We start from the raw sequence: 24,842 nt of genomic DNA on the forward strand, positions 1-24,842 counted from the left end.
GCCAACACACGCTGCCATTCCACCACCAGACCCACAGTGCTGGCAGAATGCGGAAGAGTCCTAAACTGCCATCACTTGGGTGACCTTGGCAAGGTACTAAGGTCTCAGGGCCTCAGTTTCCTCATCTGTCCAGCCACATGCTCATGGGGCTTTCATGAGGACTAGAAGAAGAAATAGAAAATGGCAGCCATTGTTATTGAAACAGTATACCGTGCCTAAGATATCCAGTGAGGGGCATAATCCAGCCCTCAACCTCCCACCAGTGCCTGGCACAGAGGACCTTGATGGCATGCAGGGTGTTGGCAGTGCCCTGGGCCACAGCCAGGAAAAGGGAGAGCTGGCAGTGCCAAGCCTGAGGGGGGGCAAGCACCCTGGTGGGGGCACTGCCAAGGCTCTGGGTCCAGCAGCCCCATCCCCGTTTCCCCCAGAGCAGCCACTGGGAGCAGGCTCCCCCATCCTGAGTACCAGCTGTCTCTCGGCCCACTGCCCACGCCCATCAGGGGGGTGGCCCCAGGCCAAGCTGGCCAAGTGGCCTGCAGCCCAGGGGCCGGCCCAGGGCCAGACAATGTCAATGAGGATCAGCCAGGCTCAGCGAAGTCAAGCAGGTGGCTGGCTGGAGGGGCTCTCCTCCGTTCAGGGTCATGGACCCTTGGGGGCCCACCAGCTCTCTCCCCTGCGCCAACCTCTAAGATGGCTGGGACCTAGCTGCCCTCCTCCCATGGCTCTTCCTGGTGTGGACATTCCGGCTGGCATTCAGCCCTGACCACCCTCTCCAGCTGCTTCTCCCCAGCTCCCAGAGCACTTGCCCACCAGCTCTCAGTCCTCTGCTCTTGCACATGCTGTGCCCTCTGCTGGCACTGCCGTCTGTCCAGTCAGTGACCAACACCTCCACCATCAGTGCCTCTCAGAGTCAAGCTGGGGCCCCTTTATTCTCAAGGATGGGAGTCACAGAAAAGGGTTTATTTACACAAGGAGCCCCCAGGACAGAACCACTGGCCTTACCCAGTGCATCTCATCCCTGCAAGACTCCAAGGCTCCTCCTGGTCCAGTCTGGGCAGGCAGAAGTGCTGGACTTCAAGGCTGCCATCCCTCCTTCCGCAGCCTGGGCGCTACCCCCACCCCCGGTCAGGCCCTGTGGCAGAAGAGGGCTCCCGGCGCTGCAACGCTTCGAGAGAACTGGCAGCCTCTTCTTCACACGGTGACCTCAGCTTTGCTGTTGGTGCTCAGGTGCCGGGTTCCGCGGCCGGCGCTGCCGTAAAGGCCAGGGGCCTGCGGGCTGAAGGCCTCGGGCAGCTTCTCCACACTGAACTGGCTCCTGGGCGCGTGGCCTGGCCGTCGGGGCGCGGGAGAGGCGTGAACCACCAGGTGGCCGCGGGCTGCGGGCCGGACGGGGCGGCCGGCGGCCCAGGCCTTGTAGTGGCCCGATGGGGTGGAACCGGCGGGGGACGCGTAGCCCGGGGGGGCCCAGGGGCAGGCGTCGAGCAGCTCAGGCAAGTCCTCGGGGGACCTCCGGGCTCGCGCCGGGAGGGTCAGCGGGGCGGGTTCCGTGGCAGGAAAACGCTGGTAGAAGTCCGGAGCGGAGGCCTCTGCGGGGACAGAGAGCCGTGAGCCGGCGGCAGGGCCAGACTTCCGGGCGGGGTCAGACCTCAAGGCGTGACCAGGTCCCGGGGACGGGGCCTCAGCGCCTCCAGGCGGGGACAGGCAGCAGAGGCGGGGGTCTCAGACCCACCCAGGAAGGGTACAGGCTACGCCCCCCGGCTCTAGATTCGGCTACCCGGCCCCAGACCCGCAGCCTGATGAGAGAGAGATGCGGTGCGGCCGAGGCGTGGGAGCCGATCAGCGGGGGGAGCAATGCGGACGACGGCTGGAGCGCCGGGAACTTTAGAACTGGGACGCCGAGCCTCATAATCCAAGCGCTTGCACTTCCGGGGGTGCAGTGGGCCCGGCGCTCCCCGCACAAACCCGGCCTCTCACCTGCGGCCTTGAGCGCGGCTGCCTTGAGGGTGGCGTACTTAGCGAAGTCGGGCTGCAGCGTCACGTTGCCGCCCCCCTGCAGCCGGGGGGCGCGCGGGGGCCCCGCAGTCACCGAACCCAGGGGCACGTTGTTGGGGCGTTTCTTGTCTGGAGGGAGAAGATGAGACTCGGCTCGCTGACCGGAAGACATCCTGCACCTCTTTGCAGCCCACTCCCGGAGGGCAATTAATGATAACTTGTGAGATGACTTAGGAACTTATTCCTCCTCTGTCTCCTGACGGCAGAATCTCCAGTACCTCGGACAGGGCCTGGCTCAGAATAAACGTGAATAATAGCAGCCAGCCCTGAGGGGGTGCTCATCTAACGGATGACTTGCCAGCTTGTTCCATTGGAGCTGGCGCTGGGGCTCAGGATCGGCTCCTCCCAGAGAGAGGAAGAGAACCTTTGAGGATTGGAACCCATAGTGGGGGGAGGGGAGGTTCTGTCAAGCCTGCATCGCGAGCAAGAGTCCAAGAGGGAGGCACCAGCTAGAAGGAAAAGGCCCATGAGAGGCCACAGATGCAGGCCAGGGGTCTGGGCCAGAGCCTAGGACCAGGCATACCCAGAGTCTGAACTGGGCATCCCTGAATCTGGAATCTTCTCCACAGAGTCCCAGAGGCTGGAGGTTGCAGGACCCTGGGAGGGACCCCTGTCCACCACGAGGAGCTGACTAGTTGCCCACTCCCCCCTCACAGAGGTGGGCAGCTCACTTCATCTGAGAAATGGCTCACAGCCTCAGCGCCCCGGTCCCCTGCTCCCAGGCCCTCCTGACAAGGCGGCTCTGTGCTGTGGATCAACAAAGGCCCGGCCACTAGCCGCCTCACCTGTGCTGTTGTGGGGGGAGCCCCGGGGAAGGCCATCACCCATCTGCACCTGGACACAGCTACCCAGAGGTGGGCCCAGAGGTGGAGGCAGTGGCTCCTGGGGGCCGGGCTGCTTCAGGAGTTCTGTCAGTGTCCTGTAGGGAAAGAGTGGTGACAGGCAGCCTGTTTCCCTGTCAGCCAGGTTTGGCCCATCAGAGGCAGCCCCCGCCATGACTTCTCACTGTGTGTCCCTGGGCAGCTCTTTCAACCCTTCTGGCCTCCCCTGTCCCGGGTGATTAGCCCCAAATATCTAGTTTCTCCTCCCAGACCTGACCTGTAGCCCCAACATGGCCAACTCTCAGAGCAGGTCAGGAAACTAAGGGGGTCACGTGTAACCAGGGCCACCTTATTTTCCAAAGGCTCTCCTCCTCCCTGTTCTGGAGTCTACTCCCCAAGACCTTCCATGTTGAGCCCCCTCTCTCAACACAAGCATCTCAGTGTCTCTGGCTCCTGGACTCTGTGCCACTCCTTCTCCGTCTCCTCTGGGACAACTCCTACTCATTCTTCAAAGCCCACCAGAATCCTTCCTCTACCAGGAAGCCTTTTTTTTTCTACCTGCCTACCTTCCTCCCCTCTTGCCACAGGGATTTCTGCTGTGTTCTGGGACTTAGCTGCCAGCACAAGCAGGGAAGATGGACAGTGTGGGGAAGGAGGAGCCAGGAGACCCCCCACAGTGCCAGCCCCGCACCAAAGGCTGTGTGACCTTGGGTACCAGGACACCCAGCCCCCACCCAGCTGTGACAGGATCTGACTGAGCCTTCCCCACAGACAGCCAAACCCAGCCTTCAGCCCAGCTGCCTTCAGTCCAGAACCCATGATTTTCTCCTCGCTGGGGCCTCAAATGCCTGATTCATGCTGAAGCATACTGGAGATGGGCCACCTGGGATGGGCGCAGTTTGGCTGCACTGTGGCAGGAGCTGGGGGTCTCCTAGCGCCTGCCTGAGCCGATCCACATCCCCTGCTCACTCCTTGGCTGCTCACCCCCGTGGTCTCATCTCTGAGCACCCAACAGCCAGCTCTCCCAAACACCTGAGCGATTTTCATGCCTCTGAGCCTTTGCACAAACTTTCTCCAGAGACAGAGTCGGACTCCCCACCAAGCCATCTGAGAAGCCTTCCCTGACCAGCAAGCTCAACAAAGCAGAATTAAGGGTGTGACTCGAGGGGAGGAGGGCAGGGGTTCAGAGCACACCCACACACAAGCTCCAGGTCTCCCCAAATAAGAAATCGGAGTCAGGGCACATAGAGCCTAAAGGCCAGACAGAAAAAGGCACTGGTCCACGGACACAGCACAGCAGGGGTGGCCCAGCTCTTCCTGAAGCATCACTAGACCTGCTTCCTGGTCCCCTGAGGATAATGTGGGTTCCGGGTGAACGTGTCCCTAGGCTGCTGCAGCCACTCCCCTCCATCATCATGGCCCCCAGTTCCTGCTTCCCCGCTTGGATCAAGGACAGGCCCTGTCCTCTCCCCCTCATCCAGCTCCAGGAGGCTCCAAGCTCAGGAGGCCCAGGCCTTGCCCCTGAAGCATGCAGCACCCAGGGTAAGAGGCACCAGATCGCACACAGCACAGCAGCTGAAGCCAGGGTTCCAGTCCTGGCTCCGCCTTCAGCTGCCTTAGAGCAGGTGGGCTGGGTGGTCTGGAGGGTGAGGGTCCCATAGAGTGCCAAGGAAGCCCTCCTGCCCCTGAAGGAAGTCTAGGAGTGGGGAAGCATTAACACCTAGCCCACCCAGGCATGGAGGCCTCTCTCCACGGTCACTTCTAAGTACCAGAATGTCGCACACCGTGTCAGCAGCCCACACACCCAAGGGAGCCGGGCCTGGATGAGGAGGGCACAGGCCCCAGGACATGCGGGTGACTGGGGGCATGTGAGTGTGTGTCAGGGAATGGGGTGTAAGTGAAAGTTTAGGTTTAGGACACCGAATCCCAGAGTCCCTTTCCCAGCTTAGGTAGGGAACCTGGGTCCTGTGACCCCCACTTAACACAGAACTCAGCACCTGTCCAAACCGCAGCCAAAACGAACCTGTACCGCACCCAATGCGGATCCCCCTCTACCCAGGGGCAATGAGTGGGATGAGATGGGGAGGTCTTCTAGAAACACCAGGGAAATAAGGTCAGCCCTGAGTCACAGCTTTGGGGGTGGGGGGGGAGTGGGAAGGGAAGCAGGAGGGGAGACAGCCAAGGGAGCCACAGAAAATGTCCCTTCCCTGGGGACCTGAGATGCCCGACGCTACATCAGTGCACGCCCTCTACCCCAGCGCTAGTTGGGCTCTGGCCCCAGGCCCCCTCCCCTAGGCACTGATTTTGTGCCCTCAGTCGGGCGACCTGCCCTCCCCCTAACTCCAGAAGAGGCCAGAGCTGCGGGGGAAGGCCGCTCAGCACCCAGCTCCCGCCGGAAGGTCAAGGGGAGACGGAGCGGTATCGGCTGTCTCCCTCCGTGAAGGGGGGATGGGGGAGAAACAGACCTGGAGACTCAGAAGCGGGGAGACAAAACCTGGAGGAGGCGGCTGTTGAGAGGATCGGAGGTTCCAAGGGTCAGGAAGAAAGAAGGCTCGAGAGGGGGAGCCCACCCGGCAGGCTGGCCGTCCAGGGGGTTGGGAGGGGATCCCGGGCCCCGGCCCCGGGCCGCGCGCGCTCACCTGGTCACGGCGCGCCGCGCGCGCGGGCTGTGCGCCCTCTCCAGGCCCAGACGCGCCCCGATGCCCGCTAGCACCAGCAGCGCGGCGACGCCGCACACCGCGTAGACGGCCGTGTGGCTGCGTTCGCGGCCCGGGTCCCGGGGAGCGGCGGCGTCGCGGGCGCGCGCGGGCGGCCGGCCAGTCTGCACCCAGGCCGGCGTGTCGTAGTTGGAGCAGCGGCTCTGGTCCAGGCGCCGCGGCCCGTCGTGGCAGCAGAAGCGGTAGCCGCACGTGCCGCAGCAGAAGTTGTAGGTGCCCGAGCTGCAGTTGAAGGGCGGGTCCCACTGACCCATCACATCGTAGTAGCCGCGGCAGCGGTCGCCCCCAGCTGGGGCTGCTGTGCCGGGAGCCGCCGGCTCTTGCGCCTCGGGGGCCCCCGCGCGGCTCGACGGCGGCCGCGCCAGCAGCAGCGCCAGCCCGAGCCCGAGCCCGAGCCCGAGCCCCGGCGGCCAGCGGCGGCCGCGCAGCCCCCGCGCACCGGCCCGCTCCATCGGGCCCGCTTCGGCTACAGCACCCGGCGCATGGCGGCGCGCCGCGGCTCCGTCCCGCCTCGCTCCGGGCCCGCTGGTCCGCGCCCGCTGGGATCGCGCCCGCCTCGCCGCCCTGCCGCTGGGTCCTGGAGGACACCGCCTCTGTCGTCAGCTTCCCGCGAGGACCCCAGGCCCTGGGCCGGGGTTCGGTCTGAGCCTCGCGGGGCCGCGTCTCCGGTGGGCGCGTACTCTTCGTAGGCTCACCTCGGACCCCAGCCGGCCAGTCGGCGCCCTGGGACGGCCCACCCCCCCGGGCCGGGCGGCGGGTCCTCGCCTGCGCCCGGTCCCGGCCCGGCGGGTGTGCGGGTCCCGGGCCTAGCGGGGGCGGCAGGCCGCCGGATGCCGCTGCCTTCCCGCCGCCCGCTCCGCGCTGCCCGCGCTGCCCGCGCTCTGGCTGCGGCTCCGGCTCCGCGCGGGCTCGGGCGGGCGGGGGAGGGAGGGAGCGGGGGAAGGAGGGCAGGCGGGAGGGAGGCAGGGCCGGGGAGGAGCGCGGCCGCGGCGGCGGGAGGGCGGTGGCGCGGCGGGCCCCGCACCGGCGGAGCGCCCCACCGAGACCCTCCCCGAAGGCCCGCCGCTAGCGGTCCTGGGAACGGGCGCCCCGGGACGCTCAGCCCAAGGCTCTCGGGACTGTTCCTTCGGACACTAGGCCCGCCGCGGGAGCGCTTGTGTTTACAGGTGCGGGGACTGAAGGGACCGGGCAGCCCTGGCGGGTCGCTGTTGTCCCCCATCCTCCCCGTGCCCTACGCCAGTTCCCATCCAGACACAAGTGTGGCTTGAGGCAGGGCCATTCCCTTCTGCGCGCCTCGATGTTCTGGCTGTTAAATGGGAAGGAAACTTCCAGCAGAGCCTCAGCAGAAGGCCAAGTTTAGGTCCCCTCCAGGCTGCCTCGGGTTCAGTGTTAACCCTGGGACACGAACCTGGGTCCCAGAACTTCCTGGACGCTGGGCTGGGGTCCTGCGGTGACCCCACGCCTATGAGCGGGGGACAGGGCCTAGTCTGCAGCTCCCTGGATCTCTCCTGCCAGCCCAGGTGAGAAAGAGAGGAGATTGGTTTACCCGCAGAGACTCCCCTTGGGGCAGAGCCCTTGTCAGACACTGCGCCCTGGTCCCCACTGGACCCTCAGGTCCTTTCTCAAACCCTGGGGTTGGGGTAGGGGCCAGGAGGGAACCTACTCAGAGCGCTGCTCAGTTATGATTCTGAAGTTGGTGTTAACTGCAGAATGTGATCCGAACAAGCCAGGTGAGTTGCCTTGCTTTTCCCTGCCTCAGTTTCTCATTTTAACATCAGGAACTGCCTCTCCTGGCAGGGAAGGGTCAATGTGGGGCCTCCGACTGTCTAGATGAGAGCATTAGGAGGACACCGACTGCGTGTGCCAATTTCCTGGTGTCCCCACAGTACAGACTTCTGCCACATCTGCTGAATGAATGAAGTGACTCTAGCCTCTGGTTTCAGATGAAGAATTTGGGCTCCTTGGGTGCTTCCTGCTCCCTCTTGCATCCTGTCTTCACTCAGTAACTGGGATCAGCTTATAAAAATGGAGGAGGTGGAGGCAGGAAGGAGACAGATTTACATTTAAAGGAGGATCAGGTTTTCTGTTGATGAGATGAGGGGCTGACAGGCTAATTTCAGGGCTAAGACAGGAAGGAGGGTGACCTCCCTACAAAGTCCTCCCCCATTTCTTATGCCCCGGCCAAAAACAGACTGCTCCTCTCTCCTCCACCCAGAAGCATGCTTTGGATCCAGCCCAGAAGACCCTACCCTACTAAAAGGCTTTATTACAATTTTATAGAAAAAAGAGAATAGATGAACAAAGGGATAAAATGAAATTGCCTCAGTTCCATTGCCAGGGAAAACTGATCCTTTACAAACTGCTTTATAACTGATTTTTCGTTTACATTTTGCTGTCAAACTTTCAGTATATTATTCTGCTTTATAACTTTATATTTTCTGATGCATCCTTAGCTGGTATTCCTAGAAATGGAATCCATGGCACAGACTGTCTAGTTTGTATCAATGCCCTCAACACACACTGCCAAGCAGCCCTCTGGGTCACTGAGTCTCGGAGGGGGGCTGCTTCTCCCCTCTTTCCCACCCTATTGCTGGGCACTAGGTTTCAAGAGGCTTGTCACTGCTCCCTGGGACTGTGACCTCTTCCCGGGTAACATGACCCTGTTGGACCCAGAGCAAGCCTTCCAATGCGCTGCTTCTCCCTGGACCCCTCTCCTGACCCTGCTCTCTTGGCCTCATTGGATGCTCTGCCCAGCTTCCACCCCAAATTGACTGCAATCAGGATATATGTCTCCATTTAGCCAATGAAGGAGCTGGATTCCAGGCACCCCCCTATCATACCCCCCAGGGACTGATGTCTAACTTCCAACTCCTCCCCACATCCATGGCTTCCTCCCCATCTCAGTCTGGTTCAGTGGTCAGCCAGGAACCATAGATGCCCACATCTACTGGGTCCATGCCAGGCACTCAATGCCCTCTCCATGTGAACACTCAGCCTTGGGGTGCAGGATGACACAGAGAGGGCAAATGCAAAGAGAGACCACAGCTGACTGGCTGAGCTCTGGGGTCTGACCATCCACTCAGCTGACACTGTCCCCCAGGTGCCCAGCCATGTGCTGGGCAAGAGGATCCACAGATGGAGTAGTCCAGTTAAGGGAGGACCCCTTTGTCCAAGCTGCCCCCCCGGACCCTGGGATCTCTCTCCATGACAAGGCACCAGAGCACCGTCCCCTCGTCTCCACTGCCCGCCGCCCCCAAGCCTGTATCACCAAAAGTCATCCATTGATCCAGGCTTAAAATAACCCCTGGCATCTGCAGCAAGCCCCATGGGGCAGGCAGAGGAGCCGAGTCTCCGTTCATGAAGGGCACCTGCCCCGCCCCCAGCTCCGAAAGCTGGGATCTGGAGTGTGTGGGTATCTGAGTATGCTCGAGAACACGAGTGAGAGTGTACAAGTCTGGGGCTGGCACGGCTGTGAGGGCCTTCGCTGCACGTGGGCGTGTATGTATGCGTGTGTGGCAGTGCGAATGTGCCTGTGCACAACCGTCCCTGTTGAGTACTTGCCTGGTGCCCAGGTCTGGCTGAGCAGGGCTCAGGGTCCTGAGAGGAGAGATCGGGGACGTACATTAAGAACCTGGCTTGGGCCTCAGCATCCGGATTCTAGGTGGTAGGTAACCAGTCTGCCTAGCCTTCCTAGAGAGAAACCCAAGACCCCGGGACAGGGAATGACTTGTGGTGACTGGCACACAGCCTGGAAGGGCCAGAGTCTGGCCTGGAACCTGCACTGTGTGCCCCAAACCTACCTTCTGACCAGTTCAGTACAGAGAAAGCAGCTGGAGGCTCCCAGCCCAGAGGCCTGGCAGCACTCCCAATGCCTAACACCTGGCACATCAACCCCTCCACAAACCCCTGGGCCCTCCCATGGGTTGTTTCTTCCTGGAATGCCTTTCCAGCCCCTCACACTGAGAACTCCTATCTATTCTTCACTTCGGATCCAGACTAATGTGAGTTGGAATGCCGGCTCTAATAAGACCGATCCACATTTCTGGGCCTCAGTTTTCTCATCTGCAAGATGGGCTGCTAACTCTTCTTCCGCAGGGCTGCAGGGAGAGGCCAACGGGTCTCCGGTTGAACAACATCAGAGCCTGCAGCCTTTTGGGAGCCCCCACCACAGCTGTGCTAAGAAGACGGTGATTCCACCGTGGGTGCCCTCTGGGAGTCATTGCCAAGCCCATCTTGCTCCCATTTCATCTATGGTGGAAGGTTACCCAAGAGGCAGACGTTGCAGGGGACCATGGATCCCCTGGCCCGTGCAGATGCCGAATATACGTTGGTGGGGAGGTCTGCAGGGAGGGCCAGAGGCTCCTTTGTCTCCCTGAGAGGCAGCTCGTGACTCAGGCTCCAGCTGGCTGTGGGAGGGACCGGTCGCGCCCGCGCTCCTGAGGTCGCGAGGGGGCTGGGGTTGGGAGGTGGGGGCTGGCGCTGGGTGCTGGAGCTCATCTTCCCTTCTCAAACCCGCGCGCACGCAACCAAGGTGCAAGTCTGGAGCTGCCCACCGTGACCCTAGCTCGGAAACACCCAGAGAGGACAGTATTCGGCGGAGGCCACACCGCGCCTCCACCCCGAACAGGCGCGCTCTGCCCCGCCAGCCTGCGGGTCCCTGGGACAGAGCTCTGAGGTCAGCTCCGAGCGCGGAGCGCCGAGCCGGAGGAGGGGGACAGAGCCGGGGAGGCCACTTCTCCCAAAAGTCGCGCCAAGCCCCTGCATTTGGACCCCTCCCGGCTCAGGTCGAGGTCCTCGGGCCTCGTTTGATGACGGGGACCCCGCGTGAGCGCGGCGGGCCGGAGTTTGGAGTCTACAGGTGCCCTGCTCCTACACGACCTCCCGCTTTCCCTGCAGGTGGGCCTTGGATCCACCCCTTCCACCAGCTCCTGGCCCCGCCCCTTTCCTGCTGCCCTCCGAGGCTTGGGGTTCCTCGGCCCCACCTCCCTCCTTGACCCCGCCCTCGTCACGCCTCTAGCCCTGGCCCCAGCCCTCCCTCCCACAGCCCCGCCTTCCGGCGCCCGAACGCAGGCTGCCCAGGTGCCCCGGGTCTCGCTGACCGCAGGAGCCGCCGACACAGACTTTCACCTGCGCCAGAGTCGTCGGCACCGTCCTGGATCCATGCAGGACGCCCGGGGCTGGTCCTCAGATTCTCTGCAGCTCAGGGGAGTGAAGAGATGCTCAAGAGGCCCGGTGGGGCCCTGGAACCCATGCAGAGTCCCCCGAAGAGTAGGAGCCAGCACACAGGCGTTTGTGTACTCCTGGCTTCTCCTCGATTCTCCGTGTGACCCTGGGCAGTTGTTCCTATCACCCACCCCCCTGCAACCCCCCTTCCCCACCCCCAGGTCTGGATCAGGCAGCTGGGGAGCCGCCAGAGACGGGAGAGAGGTCAGATTTCGGCTCTGGGTAAGGGAGAATTTGGCCTGAGTCACTGACAACAGAGAAGATGGGGGTGGGCTCCCACCTTGTGCCCAGGGGAAGGCTAAAGGGTCTGGAGGTGACAGAAAGGGTGAGACCAAGCGATGGAGCTGAAGGAGGGCCGTGCTCCCAGAGGTGGGTGCCCCTGGGTGCCACTGGGGGGGAGTGGCCACAGGGAAGGTTCTGACAGCCTCACCTGGCACTCAGCGGCCGTGTGCCCAAGTCTCCAGCCCCTTCCCCTGCCCTGACCTCTGCAGCTTTGCACACAGCTCCCTGGGCCAGGAATGCCCTTTCTCTGCTCTGTTCCAGCAAGACAGCTCTGCAGGACTCAGGGCATATCTCCTACTCTCCAAAGCGCTCTAAATGCTGAATTATCACACACACACACACCCCTCTCCCTTCTCCGTGCCCCCCACCCCCCCGCACCTGCTTGGGGCATTCCCTGGCTCTGGCTGGGATCACCCTGTCCTGTTGTTGCATCTCGCTCTGTCTCTCCCGCTGGAATAGGACCTAATGGCGGGGTCTGAGGCTGACCTCCTGGCACCCACCAGCATGGTCCTGGCACAACGCAGGCGTGCTGGGATCTGGGATCAACGGGGGCAGTAAACAGCTGACAATGGGAGATGGGAGCGGTAACTCCTGAGACCAGAGCCTCAGGCCAGCTCTGGGAAACTCACATGGGGCGGGGGGAGAACTTCTGAGGGTTGGGGGGCTCTGGGCAGAAAAGTATCTGCATCCCAGGGAAGGAAGTCAATAGAGGCACTCATGAGGTGGAGCCCCTACTTGCCAAGTGGCCTCTTTACTCTTGGGCAGTTGGTTGGCCTGCTGGTTCCATTTTGCACGTAGCAGACAGGCCCCAAGAGATGCCACAGCTTCTAAAGGCAAGGGCTGTGTGGGACCGTCCCTGCCGGGACAGAGGGAGGTTAGGGGTCACGTCCCTCCTCCTGGCCTCACCAGCTGGGCCTCCCCACCCCCACCTTGAGCCAGGAGCCAGGGCTGCCAGGCAGGAAGTGAGAGGTGCCTGCAGGAAGCCCCAGGAGGAACTGAGACTTCAGCCAGCCCCGCCCCCACCTGCAGGGCCCTGGGGACCTTGGGGAAACCTGACCCTGCACCAGGAAAATCTAGCCAGAAACAGGCTGGGGAAGGGGGCTACTTTCCTGGGTTCTGATCTGAAGAAGCAGCTTTGCCAGTCTATCTTGGATCCTTCTTACTGCAGAAAGAGACCAGTTGGGGAGGGAAATCTTTGAGTCGAGATGAAAATAAAGAGCAAAGCCTGGAACCAATGCCTGGAGTCTGCAGCTCCCGGGTCTGCTCCTGGGACCTTCTGGCCAGAGGGTGCCCAGGTCTAGCCCAGCTCCACCACTGCTGATTGTATCTTGGGCCAGGCCCCTCCATCTCTCTGGGCCTTTTCTTTCCTATCTGCAAAATGAGCCATATAATCCCTGCTCAGGAACATGAACTGGTCCAGATTTTCAGGAAACCAGTATGACCAAAAGGGCTCTGAAAAAGATCAAGGCCTTTTTAAAGCATCAACTCTCCTTCCGGGAAACAGAGACTCAGTGTCCTCATCTGTAAACTGGAGGTGAGGAGTGGGGATCCTCTATGTTCCCTTCCAGTCCTTGGAGGGCTGCAGGCCAGGAGGAGAGCTTTGCATCCAACCCCCACCTCCATTTTTCAGAAAAGGAAACTGAGACTGGACTAGGGGCTCAGTGGGGACAGAGTGGTGCCAGAGGTTTGCATGTCTGGGCCCCAGGGGGCTGCACCCACTTGTGTGGCCGCCAGGGCCCACCCCCTGGCTGTGGTAACAAACGTGGAGAGGGAGACGGGGGTGGCCAAGAACAGCTCAGGCTCCCCCAACTCTGAGAGGCAGAGAAGTGGAAAGTTGGGCCCATTCTGGGCGTGCCCCCAACCCTCCTGCTTACAGCCCTCACCCTGACCTCACCTCAGCCAGCTGATGGCTGGGGGGATGGGGGGAGGCATCTGAGATGTGTTCAGGATGGAGAGAAGAAACTCAGATGTGGCTGTCCGGTTCTGGGGGCCGCCAAACGGTGCTAGCCACTGACTATCTTCTGAGCTGGGGAAGGGCTGGGCCAGAAGGGCAGGTGTCTACTGGGCAGCTCTGATGGGCAGGTCAGGGACAGATGGACAGAGAGCTGATGCATGGAACAGAACATGGTCAAGGTGGGAATCCTCTGGCAGTCTGGGGGTTATCACTCCAAACTCTCATTGACAATGGCATGGGCTCCATCTCTGGTCAGGGCACTAAGATCCCACAAGGTGTGCAGCATGGCCTGAAAAAGAGAAACTAATATGGTCAAGAACCTACAAGGGGGACGACATGGTACTCAGAGTACCATCTTCTGACTCCCCAATCCCTTGCCCCTTCCAAGGGTGCTAAACTGTGACAAATTCCAAGGCCACAGTCAGGGTAGAGTCCAGGTCAGGAGGATCTAACCCTCCTGATCGCAGGAGGTTTGGCAGGAAAGCCAGCAGCTGACTGAGTGCACAGCGTGGTCCAGAACTGGGAGAGAGAGGTCTTGGTTCCAGGCCCCAGGGCAGGGGGCACCCCATCAGAGGAATAGTTCCACTGGGGTGGTGGATGCCTGACTTGGGGAGCACAGGCCACAGAGCGAAGGGCACTCAAAGGACATCAGGTCCAGCTGGTTTGAGGGCACAGGCCTGCCCTGGCCTCCTAAGAAGCCTCCTGCAGGTCCTGGGCCCTGCCCTGTATACAGCTCTGTGTGCCCCGGAGGCCGCTAGCACTCCAGGTGGGCTCATGCTGACGTGCTGTCAGCACGCCATCAGTGTGCAACTTCAGTCCAGCCCCACAGGCTCTAGACTTCTTCCCAAGCATGAGCCTGGGGCTCTGGAAGCTGCCACCAGGGCAAAAATGGCATCACAGATCTTAGCAGGTTGGGCCAAGCTCAGGGGTGACCCTAGGATACAGATACCCAATAACCAGCACAATTCAGGCTATTTCTTAAACTCATCTTGTAATAAATCCCAAAGCAAACCGGCCAGTTGGTTACTCACTGCTGCCATTTGCATCGGTTTAAAAGCGGGACAGCTCTGAGAGCAAGTATTAAACACAACCCGGCTACAAATTAAGCATCCTCCTACTCAGTGCTTTCCTAGATTCATTCTGGTTTATGGTGGTTTCCCCAAGCTTAAAGAAAAACTCTACTCAGAGTATCCTAACCACTCAAAAAGCACAGAGCTCAGCCACTACCTTTGAGGACTATGACAGATGGTATGAGTTTATTTTGTGTATTTGTGGTCACTCAGTCGTGTCCAACTCTTTGCAACCCCATGGAATGTAACCGCCAGGCTCCTCTGTCCATGGGATTCTCCAGGCAAGAGTGCTGGAGTGGGTTGCCATTTCCTCCTCCAGGAGATCTTCCCAACCCAGGGATCAAACCCGCCTCTCCTAATGTCTCCTGCATTAGCAGAAGATTCTTTACCGCTAGCGCCACCTGGGCAGCCCAGTATGAGTTTAAGCCAGATGCTAACACGCAGTACAATGCCATGCAGTCCAAACTCTGTGGTCTGGGTGTCTGTAGTTCTGCAGGGTTAGCGGGGGAGCTTCCAGAAGGGACAGTGGGCACCGGAGTGAAGAACTGAATTCAACCTTTGAGTCCAGCTGGTGGCCCATAGAAAGGGTGGGGGCCACCTCCTGCCCTCCTCGGTCGCTACTGTAGCTCAGGCCCGGTCGTCTTGGTGGTCACCAGCTCAGTGGAACCCAGCTCTGTGGCTGGCACAGGGACGCTGTGGGTAGGTGGGGTGGCCGCTGGGTCTTCACTGGGCAGAAGCCAGATGGGAGCCGTGGCATCCAGGGTTCCGGGGGTGGTGTCAACATCCAGGGGCTCTGGGGTGGAGAGAGTTGTGGGTGGTGCAGGGTCAGGATTGGCTCGCAGCCGTCCCCACCCCCTGTTCTGGAAGCCTCCCTGGCGGGACAGCCCTCTGACTGATGGGAGAGAAGTCAGCTGATAAAGCCCCACTGGTGGGATGGGTAGGGGTGGCACGTGATGGGCCCTCAGGACGGGAAGTTTCTAGAGCTGGCTGGCAAAATGCCAGTGCTGATAGAGGGCGAGGAGAGGTGGGAACCGGTCTGCCTGTCCCAGAGAGAGGGCGGGACAGGCCACCCCCACCCCCAACTGGGCTCCCCAGCCTTGGATTTCTTCCTCACACAGGTCTGGGACGCTAGAGCTGTGTCCCTCGCCTGGATTGCCGGTCTCTGGTCGGACTATTTCTCTCCCCTCGGCCTTGCCTCCTTCAGACCATCCCTCCCCGTTCACCCAGACCCCCTCGGACCCCTCAAGGACCATGCCTCCCCTCCGACGGCCCCCAACCCTCTCCGGTCCCCTAGACGAGGAACTTACTGTCTGGGTCTCCGTCCGGGGCCTCCGCGGCCTCCGGAGCCTCAGGGACCACCGCCGCGCCCGGCTGCCGCCGCCGGCGCTTCCAGGTCACCAGCCCGATCAGGGCCAGGGCCAGCGCCAGGCCCAGCAGCGCGGGGGCTCCGAAGAGCAGCGCCGGGAGCGGCAGCGCCGCTTCGGCCTCCGCGGGGGTCCCGGGGCCCGCCGACTCCTGCGGCTGCAGCGCCGTCCCGGGCGCCAGGCTGCTTGGGCCGCCTGCTGGAGGGGACGGGCAGGGGAGCAGGGGGCGGAGGGGAGGGGGGCGTGGGGAGGGGGAGGGCCGGAGGAAGGTGAGGCTGGGCCGCGGAAGGGGGGGACGGCCGGGCGGGGCAGCGCAGGCCGAGGGGCGAGAGGGGGCCGTGAGGGCCACGCGCCGACGGCTGGTCCCCCCTCCAGGCCCCCGGCTCACATTTCCCACCCCACCTCGCCAGTTAACCCGAGACCCCGCCCCTCCCCACACTCCCGGGACAGGGCGGCGGCGGGGGTTGGGGGGGGCCTGCCTGCGACTCCTAGCATCACCCTCCTTCCCGCTCCAGGGCGGCCCGGTGCGCGCGCCATGCGGCGCGGCTCGACTCTTACCCAGCCTAGGCTCCGTCGTCCGGAGGAGACTGCAGGCCACACAGTTGCGGACCAGCGGGTCGAAGCACTGGGTCTGCAGGCACTGCGTGGGTGCCGGCCGGTCCTTGCCCCGCAGGCTTCTCCGCCCTCGCGGCATGCTGCCGGAGCCTCTAGCCTTCTGCGCATACCCCCCGCCGCCGGGACGAGTCTGGCCTCTGCTGCCCCGCGGGGAGGGAACCGGGCGGGGCGCCACCCACTCCGCCCCAGCCCGCCCTCCTGCCTGCTGGAGTGGGACCACTCTTAGCCCGCGGACCAGCACCCCAGACCTTCTCTCTGTGGTTTCTCCATTCAACCATCACCCCTAGACAACCATGGGGCGGGCCCTATTCTGGGCTCTGAAATCAGGCTGGGACTGAGACCCGGGGGCTTGGTCTTGGGGCACAGAGGATGGGCCCCTTGAGCAGGATACAGAGCTCTGAGGTGGCCTCCCCAAGGCCAGCCTGTAGTCCCAGGCCATCCTCACCAGTCCTCTTCCCCTTCCTGCCTCCTCCTCCGGGGAGCCCTCCTGTGCTTCTTAGGCAGCGCTGGTCAGATCCTCAAACACAACCGGAGTGCCCACACTGTCCCAGGCCCCCGGGGGACTCCCGCACTCGGAGGTGGCACTGGGGGAGGCAGTGCCTCTCCGCCGCAGCATCACTGAAGGTGATCCCCACCGGGGGACAGGGAAGCTTTGTGGACAGGGAGACTTTATGGACAGGACGAGCAGGTGTTTGCTAGATGGAGTGAGGTCCACTGGAGCAGGCAGTGTAAACAAAGGCCTTCGGCCAAATCCAAAGGCCAGGTAGTGTTGGGACCAGAGGGCGGGGCTGGGGCTTTGACTGAGAGAAGCCAAGACTGGCTGCAAGGGCACTGGGGAGCCATGGAGGGCTTTCAGCAGGAAGTGTCCCAGTCAGACCTGCCTGTTAAGCACTGGCTGGAACAGAGTGCATAGATGGGTTAGGTCCAGGGATAGCTCAGTCTCTAGCTCTTAAGCAAGAGGGAGACTCAGACCAACCAGTAAACAGATAGACAGACCAAGGCCCAGGAGGCGGTAGGCAGCCCACCCACCTCGACTTCTTTTTCCCAGGGCTGTGTGTGTCCAGGCTGCTCACCCCTCTGTCTCATCAAGGCCCCTCCTGTCTCTCTACTCCCTAGTGTTTGGGGCAGCCCCACCTGACTCTCACCTGTGTCTCTCGGGCCGAGTCTCAGGCAGACACACAGCCCCCTTGGCCTTCCTGGACAGATGCTGGACCCCCTACCTGGAGCGGCGGGGGGCCGAGGCTAGCAAACAGCCTCAGGAAGGAGCATGGACTTGGTGCCCTCGTGGTGGGCAGTACCAGACCCCTAAGCACGCAGGGCTGGAGGTGCACAGAGGAAAGAGTAACTGTCCAGGGAGCAGGGAAGGGACTCAGGGCCAGGAGTAGACCTTTAGTGGCTCAAGCAGGAGGGAAACCTTGCCGACAGAAGGTGGGACGGACAAGTTCGCAAGCAAGAGAGGGGCAAGGGGAAGCTTGGCCGCTGTCTTGGGGGTCCAAGGCTGCGAATGGGCCGGGCCAGGCCTCGAGCCACAGGCCCTGGGGGGGTGAGGAGCCCCAGGAGGTGTTGGAGTGGGTGAGATTCTTTGAGCTGTGCCTTCAAAGGGACCCTCTGCCTGCTACTGTGGAGCTGCAGCCTGGCCAGGGTGGGCAGCGCAGCAAGGAGGCTGGCACCACAGCCCAGGGCCGGGGAACAAGCCAGCAGTTGTTCCGGAGGAAAGAGGGACGTGATGGAATGAGGGGAGTGGGGCTAGGCCGCCCCCAGGTTTCTGGCTTCAGAAACTCAGACGGCCGGCCTTCAGGAGACCAGGGCCCACTGCCTCTCCGTCCCCTGCCTACGGGCCAGCAACTCCATGGCAGGAAGGTGTAGGCGGTGGGGCAACTGCAAAGGAGAAGTGGGCCTGGGGTGGGGGTGTGGGTGTAAGTGTGGGTGTGTGTTGAGGGGGTGGGGGAGCCAGGAGCCGGCACAGGAGCCAGGGCAGGGCAGGCCCTCCTGGGGGGCAGAGGGGCAGGGGCAAGACTAGAAGACTGGGTCCCCCTCCCCACCCCATCACTACTGATGCTGCTATTACCTGTTAGCCGTGGGACTGCCGAGCCCTTAATAGCGTCAGGCATCTCTTCTAACCTCTGTGTGTGTGTGCTCTTGGCGACCCCACGGACTGTAGCCTGCCAGGCTCCTCTGTCCTTGGGATTTCCACGAATGCTGGAGTGGGTTGCCATGCCCTCCTCCATCCAGGGGCTCTTCCTGACCCAGGGATTGAAACAGCATCTCTTGTGTCTCCTGCCTTGGCAGGCTTGATCTTTACCTCTGTGCCACCTGGGCAGCCCCTTCTTAGAAGCTGAGTGCCAAACAATTGGGCAGAGGGAGCTGAGTCTCAGGAACCTTGGGGAGAACCTACGCCTGGGGGATAGGAGGGCCGGGTCTGGGGTCGTGTACACAAGCCAGCCCTGCACGGGCGGCCCTGGGCCTCTGTCTTCCTGCAGCCGCTCTGACCCTGGTGGAGAGCAGAGGAGGTGACTGTCAGGGCCTCAGGCCATTTGGGGAGGGTGGCGCTTGGTGGCGCAGGCCTCCTGGAAGGAAAGAGGTCCTCACTGAACACACAGGCTTCCTGGGCGCCTTCTGCATGCCTGCAGAGGCAGGGACTGGGACAGAGCTGGCAATAGGACTCGTGTGGATGGAGCCTGCAGGGGGCCTGACTCCAAACCTTTTCACTTGTGCTTCCTAAATAGGGAAGCAGGGAGACCTTGAATCTCTGTTCGGATGACTTAGGGGTTAAGAAATTTCGGGACTTTCCTGATAGGCCAGTGGTTGAGACTCTGAGCTTCCACTGTAGGGGGCACAGGGTTGAATTTCTGATCAGGGAACTAAGATCCTACATACTACATGCTGCCACAAAAAAAAAAAAAAAAAAAGAGAGAGAGAGAAATTTCACCATCAGACCATATGGTAGAAGTTTATTCCTCAATGTATTTTTTCATATCCTCTGAAGTCAAATTTATTACTTTTAAAAATTCACCATCTGCATCACTTTTTCACTGTGAGATACGACCAAGAGGGAGGAGTTAAGTTTCTAAAATCAAATGTGGTTCAAGCAAATGTCCCCTGTGCTCTCAACAGCTTTTATTTTAACTTGGTATCATTACTCTATGTATGCGCAAGTAGAAAATTAGGGACTTTGTTGCTGAAAAACCCTTCTAATTGAATCTATTAGCGTTCTCAAGTTTTAATTCACCGAGTTTTTTTTTTAATATGATTAATTTGAGTCTGTCAGGGAAAACAGAGTCTCCTTTGATCTGTCTCCCCCAAAATACCCCCCAAAACACCCTCCCCATGGTTCTGACACAGGTGCTATCATGATGTCATTTTCTTTTCAGATGGGGAAATAGGGACTGTGAGGGGCAGAGGGATGACCCTGCACCTACGGGGGGGCCTGGGGTCTGTGTCCAGTTGAGCATGAAGTGTGGCCTGTGCCTTTCAAGCCTCAAAGACAGGATGGGGAAGTAAGGACATTCTGCCTGGTGGACAAGCTCAGTGTCAGGGGTGTGGAGAGGGGAGGCCCCAGGGGCAGAGAGGCCCAGCCCCCAGATCTGGATGTGAAAGCGCTCTGAGACCTGGGATGCCTGTGTTCTTTACTTAAAATTTAGTTTTATTTGTAATTTTGTGAGTAATATCTGAACATGTTCTCATGAAAAAAAACCCTCACACAATACCGAAGTCGATGAGTAAGAAGGGGCATTTCTCTGCCGTTCCCTAGAGGGGGTCTGTTTTCACTCTGTTGAAGCCTTTCATCCCAGTCTTTTACGCCTTTACATTCTCGGGTACCTGCATTGAGAAAATCAGGTTTTGTGTTTCATAGAGAGAGGGGCCACGGGCTGCGAGCTGACCGGTCGGTCTGAGTGCTTGTGTTGGCTCTCTCGTGTTGTCGTCTTTTTGGGGGCCAAACCACGTAACATGCAAGATCTTAGTTTCCTGACCAGGGATCCAATTTAGGTCCTGGCAGTGAAGGCGTGGAGCCCTAACAGCTGGACCACCGGGGAATTCTGTCTCACTCCATCTCATTTTGTCACAGCGGCCAGAGCCCCCCGAGTCGAGATTCCCTGGGCCTTTCTTTGTTTATTTTTGGGCTGCCCCGGGTCTTCCCTACTGCGAGAGGCTTCCTCTAGTTGCGGTGTGTGGGCTTCTCATTGCAGCGGCTTCTCTTTTTTGTGGAGCAAGGGCTCAGTACTTGTGGGACGCAGGCTTAGTTATTCCTCGGTGTGTAGAATCTTCCTGGACCAGGGATTGAACCCATGTCTCTTGCCTTGACATGGGGATTCCTATCCACTGTGCCATCAGGGAAAGCCCTCCTTTGCTTTTCTCATGTATTGGGTTGGCTAAAAAGTTTAGTTTGGGTTTTTACATAAAATGTTATGGAAAAATCTGAACTAAACTTTTGGCCAACAGATGTCATTTTAGCTCTGATATCCAGGACACTCCCAGAAAGTTTCCTTTCCTACCAGGGAGAGTGAGAAGGGTGTGATGTGGGGCCTCTGGACACGGGGAAGGGTTGGGAGAGGCAGGGAGGTCAGCTCAAAGTCCTGGTGAGGCCAGAGGTCCCCGGGACCCCTCTCCCCTTGAATCCAAGTTACACAAGGTGAAACCTTGGAACAGGAGGACAGAGGTGGGAGTGCTCCCTGAGGCTGCTTGTCCAGGAAGCAGTTAGGAAGTCCTTGCCCAGGCTCCCAGGCCCCTCTGCCTATCCTTAAGGCCCCATCCCTGCCCCCGCTACCAATCACACACATGCAGCCCCAGCAGATCTCTCAGCCTGGCCCCAGGCTGGGGGGCCTGGGCCCTCCATGTGAGGTCTAAAAGGAGACCCGGCCCCTCAGCCTCACAGGGAGAGAGGGCCCCCACCCTCTGGGGCCAGGGCTATAGGTACGTAGGTGGACAGAGATGCTGAGACTTGGCGGGTCCGTCCCCAGGCCTCATTCAGGGCACCACCCAGGAGGGACTGGGGATGTACCATGGGTCAAGCAGTGCTCTAGGTTCTGGGGCGACAGCAGGGAACCACAGAGATACAGGCCCGACAGTGAAACCACAGAGGAGGTGAGGAGGTGCGACATGCTGGGAGGAAGTGTCAGGAGCGCAGGGCGACGGGGAGGGCCGGAGCCTTGGGAAAGGCCCGGTGCGACCTTGGAACAGGAGGACAGAGGTCCGAGTGACCTCGAGGATGTCTGGGGAGGAGCGGGCTAGGCCCGGGGACCAACTGGCCACAGCAACCAGGGAGACGGCAGGGTGCACGCCCACCACGGCCTGGCCCTGCGCCCCCTTGCCTTGACCTGTGGGGAGGTGGCCTCGAGATCCTTCCTTTGCAGAGAACAAAGCAAGCTCAGGAGGAGGGATGAGCCAGGCAGCCCTGGGCCCTGAGCCTTCCTGCCACCGCCCCTCCATACCACTTCTGCTGGTTGATGACATCGGCGGTGGGCGAGGGTGGGGGGTCTAGTCCAGCAAAGAAGAGGACAGAGAGCTGGGGTCCCCTCTCAGCCTGGCCGGCAACGCTGTTGCCCAGTCAGACCAAGCACCCGCTACATGGTAGCATCAGAGGCACCCCCTGAGATGTCTCTGGCACCGCCTCCCGCCAACACCACAGGGGTGTCCCCAGGTCACAGGCACTGGGGCTGGCCACCCACTCTCCCGCCCATAGCAGCTGCTCAGGGACCCCAGCCCCATCCCTAGGGTCACACTCGAGTGGGCCTCACAGCTTCAGGGTGCAGCAGGCTCCGCAGCCCACCCCTCAGCCTCCCCCTGCCTCGCCCTGTGTCTGTGAGAAGTCCTTTCACAATGATTCTCTGCTTGCACGCTCGCAGCCCCAGGGGAGACTGAGCAGGGCAGGGGCGGTGGGGGAAGGGTTAGGTGAGTAGGCATCTTCTGGAAAGGGTCCCTTTGAGCTGGAGTCCTGCCAGGTAGGCCTGGCCCGACACCAGGTGTGTTTGGGGAGGGACATCCCGCAGCAGGGCGTTAGTTCAATCACCTCCTGTGCTCATCTTGCCCTCCACACCCCTGGGCACAGCCAGCCAACCACTCCCCCCCAACCCCCGGGGCCACCATCTGCGGAGGGTGTGGAGGGCCAGACCCTGGCAGGTGTGGTGCCTGGCCCACGGGTTTCTCTGAGCCTCTCGAGGATCTCGCCAGGCCACAGGGCCCGGGGGTAGGAAGTGAGCCGCCCCAGGTCATGCTGCAGGTTGGCCACAGACCCCGAGGCAGTGGGACGCAAAGGCTGGGTCCTTTCCCACTGCATCACTTCCCCCTCTGTGGCCAGGCTGCTCTGTCTTAGCCACAGCCCCAGGCCGCCCCTGCCTCTGCTCGCTGAGGGGTGGCGGAGACGCAGGTGCCAGGCCGGAGCCCCCTCCTGGGCGGGGAGGGGAAATAGCTTCAGCGCGGGCCAGTATGCTTGGGTCTGGGCCGCCTTCTTCAGAGAGCCTGAGCCCCTCGGGCCTGGGCTCGAGGGCTGCCCGCAACCAGGTGGCCTGAAGACCCAAACAATCCTGTGCCCCTGAGCGAGCCCTGACCCTCTGGCAGCCTTGGTGCCGCACCCTCACGACGGTGACCCTGATACCCCCCTCCCTCCCCTGTGTTCTCAGGGAGCACGGAGCCTCAGGCTGCCCATTGCCTTGGACCTGCTGCCCAGGGGTCCATGCCCACCATCAGCAACCACCTCCGACGTGACCGCCCCGTGACTGTGGCCAGCCTGAGGTCTTCCACTAGCCTTGAGGTTTTTTTTGTTTAACATCACAGCTTCTCACTCTCGGTCCTCACGAGCGGCTGGGAAGAGAGGCATGTTAGCCTGACCCCAGGCTACAGACAGGAAACGGAGGCACGTCGAGTGTGAGGGGCCTGCCTGCGAGCGTACGACCCCTGAGCAGGCAAGGGCAGCCTTTCCCATCTCCCTCCCTGGCACCAGGCACCCGTGCTGGGCACCACAGGGGCGTCCAGACAGGCCCTCCTTCACACCGGCTCCCGGACAGGGTCGCTGGCCTCCACTGGCTGGCTGGCTCCAGGACGGGAGGGCTCGGCTCCGCTGTGAGGCAGAGGCAGGGTTCCAGGGTTCCGGGGGCCCCTGCTGAGCTCGCTGGAGCCGTGACAGCGCGGAGCTCCCCCAGCACTTGGAAGGCTCCCAGGTCCTCGGCTGGAAAATGTGATGCCATTTCTCTTGTTAAATGGCACCAGGTGGCGAAGAAAACGTGGCACAGGGATGAGAGAGGGAGGGAGAGAGAGAGAGAGGGAGGGAGGGAGAGAGGGAGGGGGGGAGAGAGAGGGGGAGAGAGAGAGAGAGGGAGGGAGAGAGGGAGGGGGGAGGGAGAGGGGAGAGAGAGAGGTGGGGAGAGAGAGAGAGACGGGGAGGGGGGAGAGAGGGGGGAGAGAGGGGGGAGGGAGGGAGAGAGAGGGAGGGAGGGAGAGAGGGAGGGGGGGAGAGAGAGGGGGAGAGAGAGAGGGAGAGAGGGAGGGAGGGAGCGCCCCGTGCTGGGAGGGGGCGTGGAGGACCCCATTTGACTCCATCCCAGATCTGGCAGGCAGGGCACGCCCACACCCCTGCTCACTCCTGCTTGGACACCCCAGCCCGGCACCCTCTGCTCCCCTCTAGCAGCCCTGCGGGGCCCCAGCCTTTAGGGCCCAGGCTCCAAGGGACTGAAGACAAGGCTGATTTCTAGGACCCCAGGTCCTTCTGGGAAGCTGACCTCCTGGGCCTCGGCTGATCCTGTCCATCCCCGCGGAGACCCACTCCCCACCTCAGCACAGAAGGGGGCCTCCCTCCCCAGATGTGGAGGGAGTTCTTGGCTCCTGCTCCCCGCCCTCCCCTCCACGAGGCCTGCCCCTGTGCTAACGGGCCCCAGCCGGTGGGAACAGCTCTTCAGGAGAATGTCTTTCCACACAGGCTGCTTTCTCCGGCACAAGGCCCGCGTGTCCACCGTTTCTGGGTTCTCACTGCCCAGTAGGAATGACCAAACCTCTGTTCAACAATTGGGCGCACAAGAGAACCACCAGAGAGAAAAAGCAGAGAACTGGGCCCAGGCAGGGCTGGACTCTACCTCTGACTACCTGTGTGACTGTGGATATGCCTCTGATGACAACAGTCTCGGTTTCATTAAATGTGAAATGGGGAAACACTGTCAACTTCACACAAATCAGCGGGGACGGCGGGTGGCAGGAGCGACTGTGTGAGAAGCGCTCTGTAAAGCGTGAAGCTCTGCGGAGGTCGGGTGACGTCTGAGACCTGAACCGAAATCACCGCGGCTGAGGTTCTCGGTGGGGGCTGCCTGGAAGACCAGCCAGGCCTCAGCAAACCTTACCGAGAGCGCACGGGGCGGAGAGGAGCCCAGGGAGAAGAGAAAGGTGGGCCCCACCCTCATGATGCCTGCACTGAGGTTCAGGATGGCCCATCCGTCAGTGAAGTGTGTGAGCTGCGACTGCCTCGGTGATGTCAAAGCACAGGCCCTGTGGCGTTGGCACTGCCCAGGGCATCAAGCAGGGCCCGTCCTGAGGCCTGAGGATGGAGGGGGTGCTGGGAGGGCGCTGGGATGCTCCAAGGGAACCAGGATCTGGCTCTCTTCCTCTCGCACCAGACCTCCTCCTCACCCAAGCTCCCCTGGGAGTGTCCAGCTGGCCACAGGGGCACGGCTGCAGCTCACACCGGGCTGCCGGGGTTTCTGCAGCCTCATCTCAGCATGGCCACAGATTCTAATTAGACCCCGAGGAGAAGGAAAGCGGCC

At 61.3% G+C, this 24,842-nt stretch overlaps 2 protein-coding genes across 2 annotated transcripts; both read right to left on the reverse strand.

Moving 5' to 3' along the window:
• SHISA8 (shisa family member 8) lies at positions 899-6,451 on the reverse strand. The gene is made up of 4 exons (XM_018048828.1): positions 5,513-6,451; positions 2,838-2,971; positions 1,975-2,121; positions 899-1,586 (listed from the first exon to the last, which is right to left on the reverse strand). Exons 1-4 carry the CDS (start codon positions 6,040-6,042, stop codon positions 1,192-1,194), a joined length of 1,206 nt encoding a protein of 401 aa, XP_017904317.1. The 5' UTR covers positions 6,043-6,451; the 3' UTR covers positions 899-1,191.
• TNFRSF13C (TNF receptor superfamily member 13C) lies at positions 14,104-16,221 on the reverse strand. Its single transcript, XM_018049120.1, has 3 exons — positions 16,042-16,221; positions 15,427-15,678; positions 14,104-14,912 (listed from the first exon to the last, which is right to left on the reverse strand). Exons 1-3 carry the CDS (start codon positions 16,175-16,177, stop codon positions 14,737-14,739), a joined length of 564 nt encoding a protein of 187 aa, XP_017904609.1. The 5' UTR covers positions 16,178-16,221; the 3' UTR covers positions 14,104-14,736.

Source organism: Capra hircus, chromosome 5, assembly GCF_001704415.2.
Source record: "Capra hircus breed San Clemente chromosome 5, ASM170441v1, whole genome shotgun sequence".
NCBI lineage: Eukaryota > Metazoa > Chordata > Mammalia > Artiodactyla > Bovidae > Capra > Capra hircus.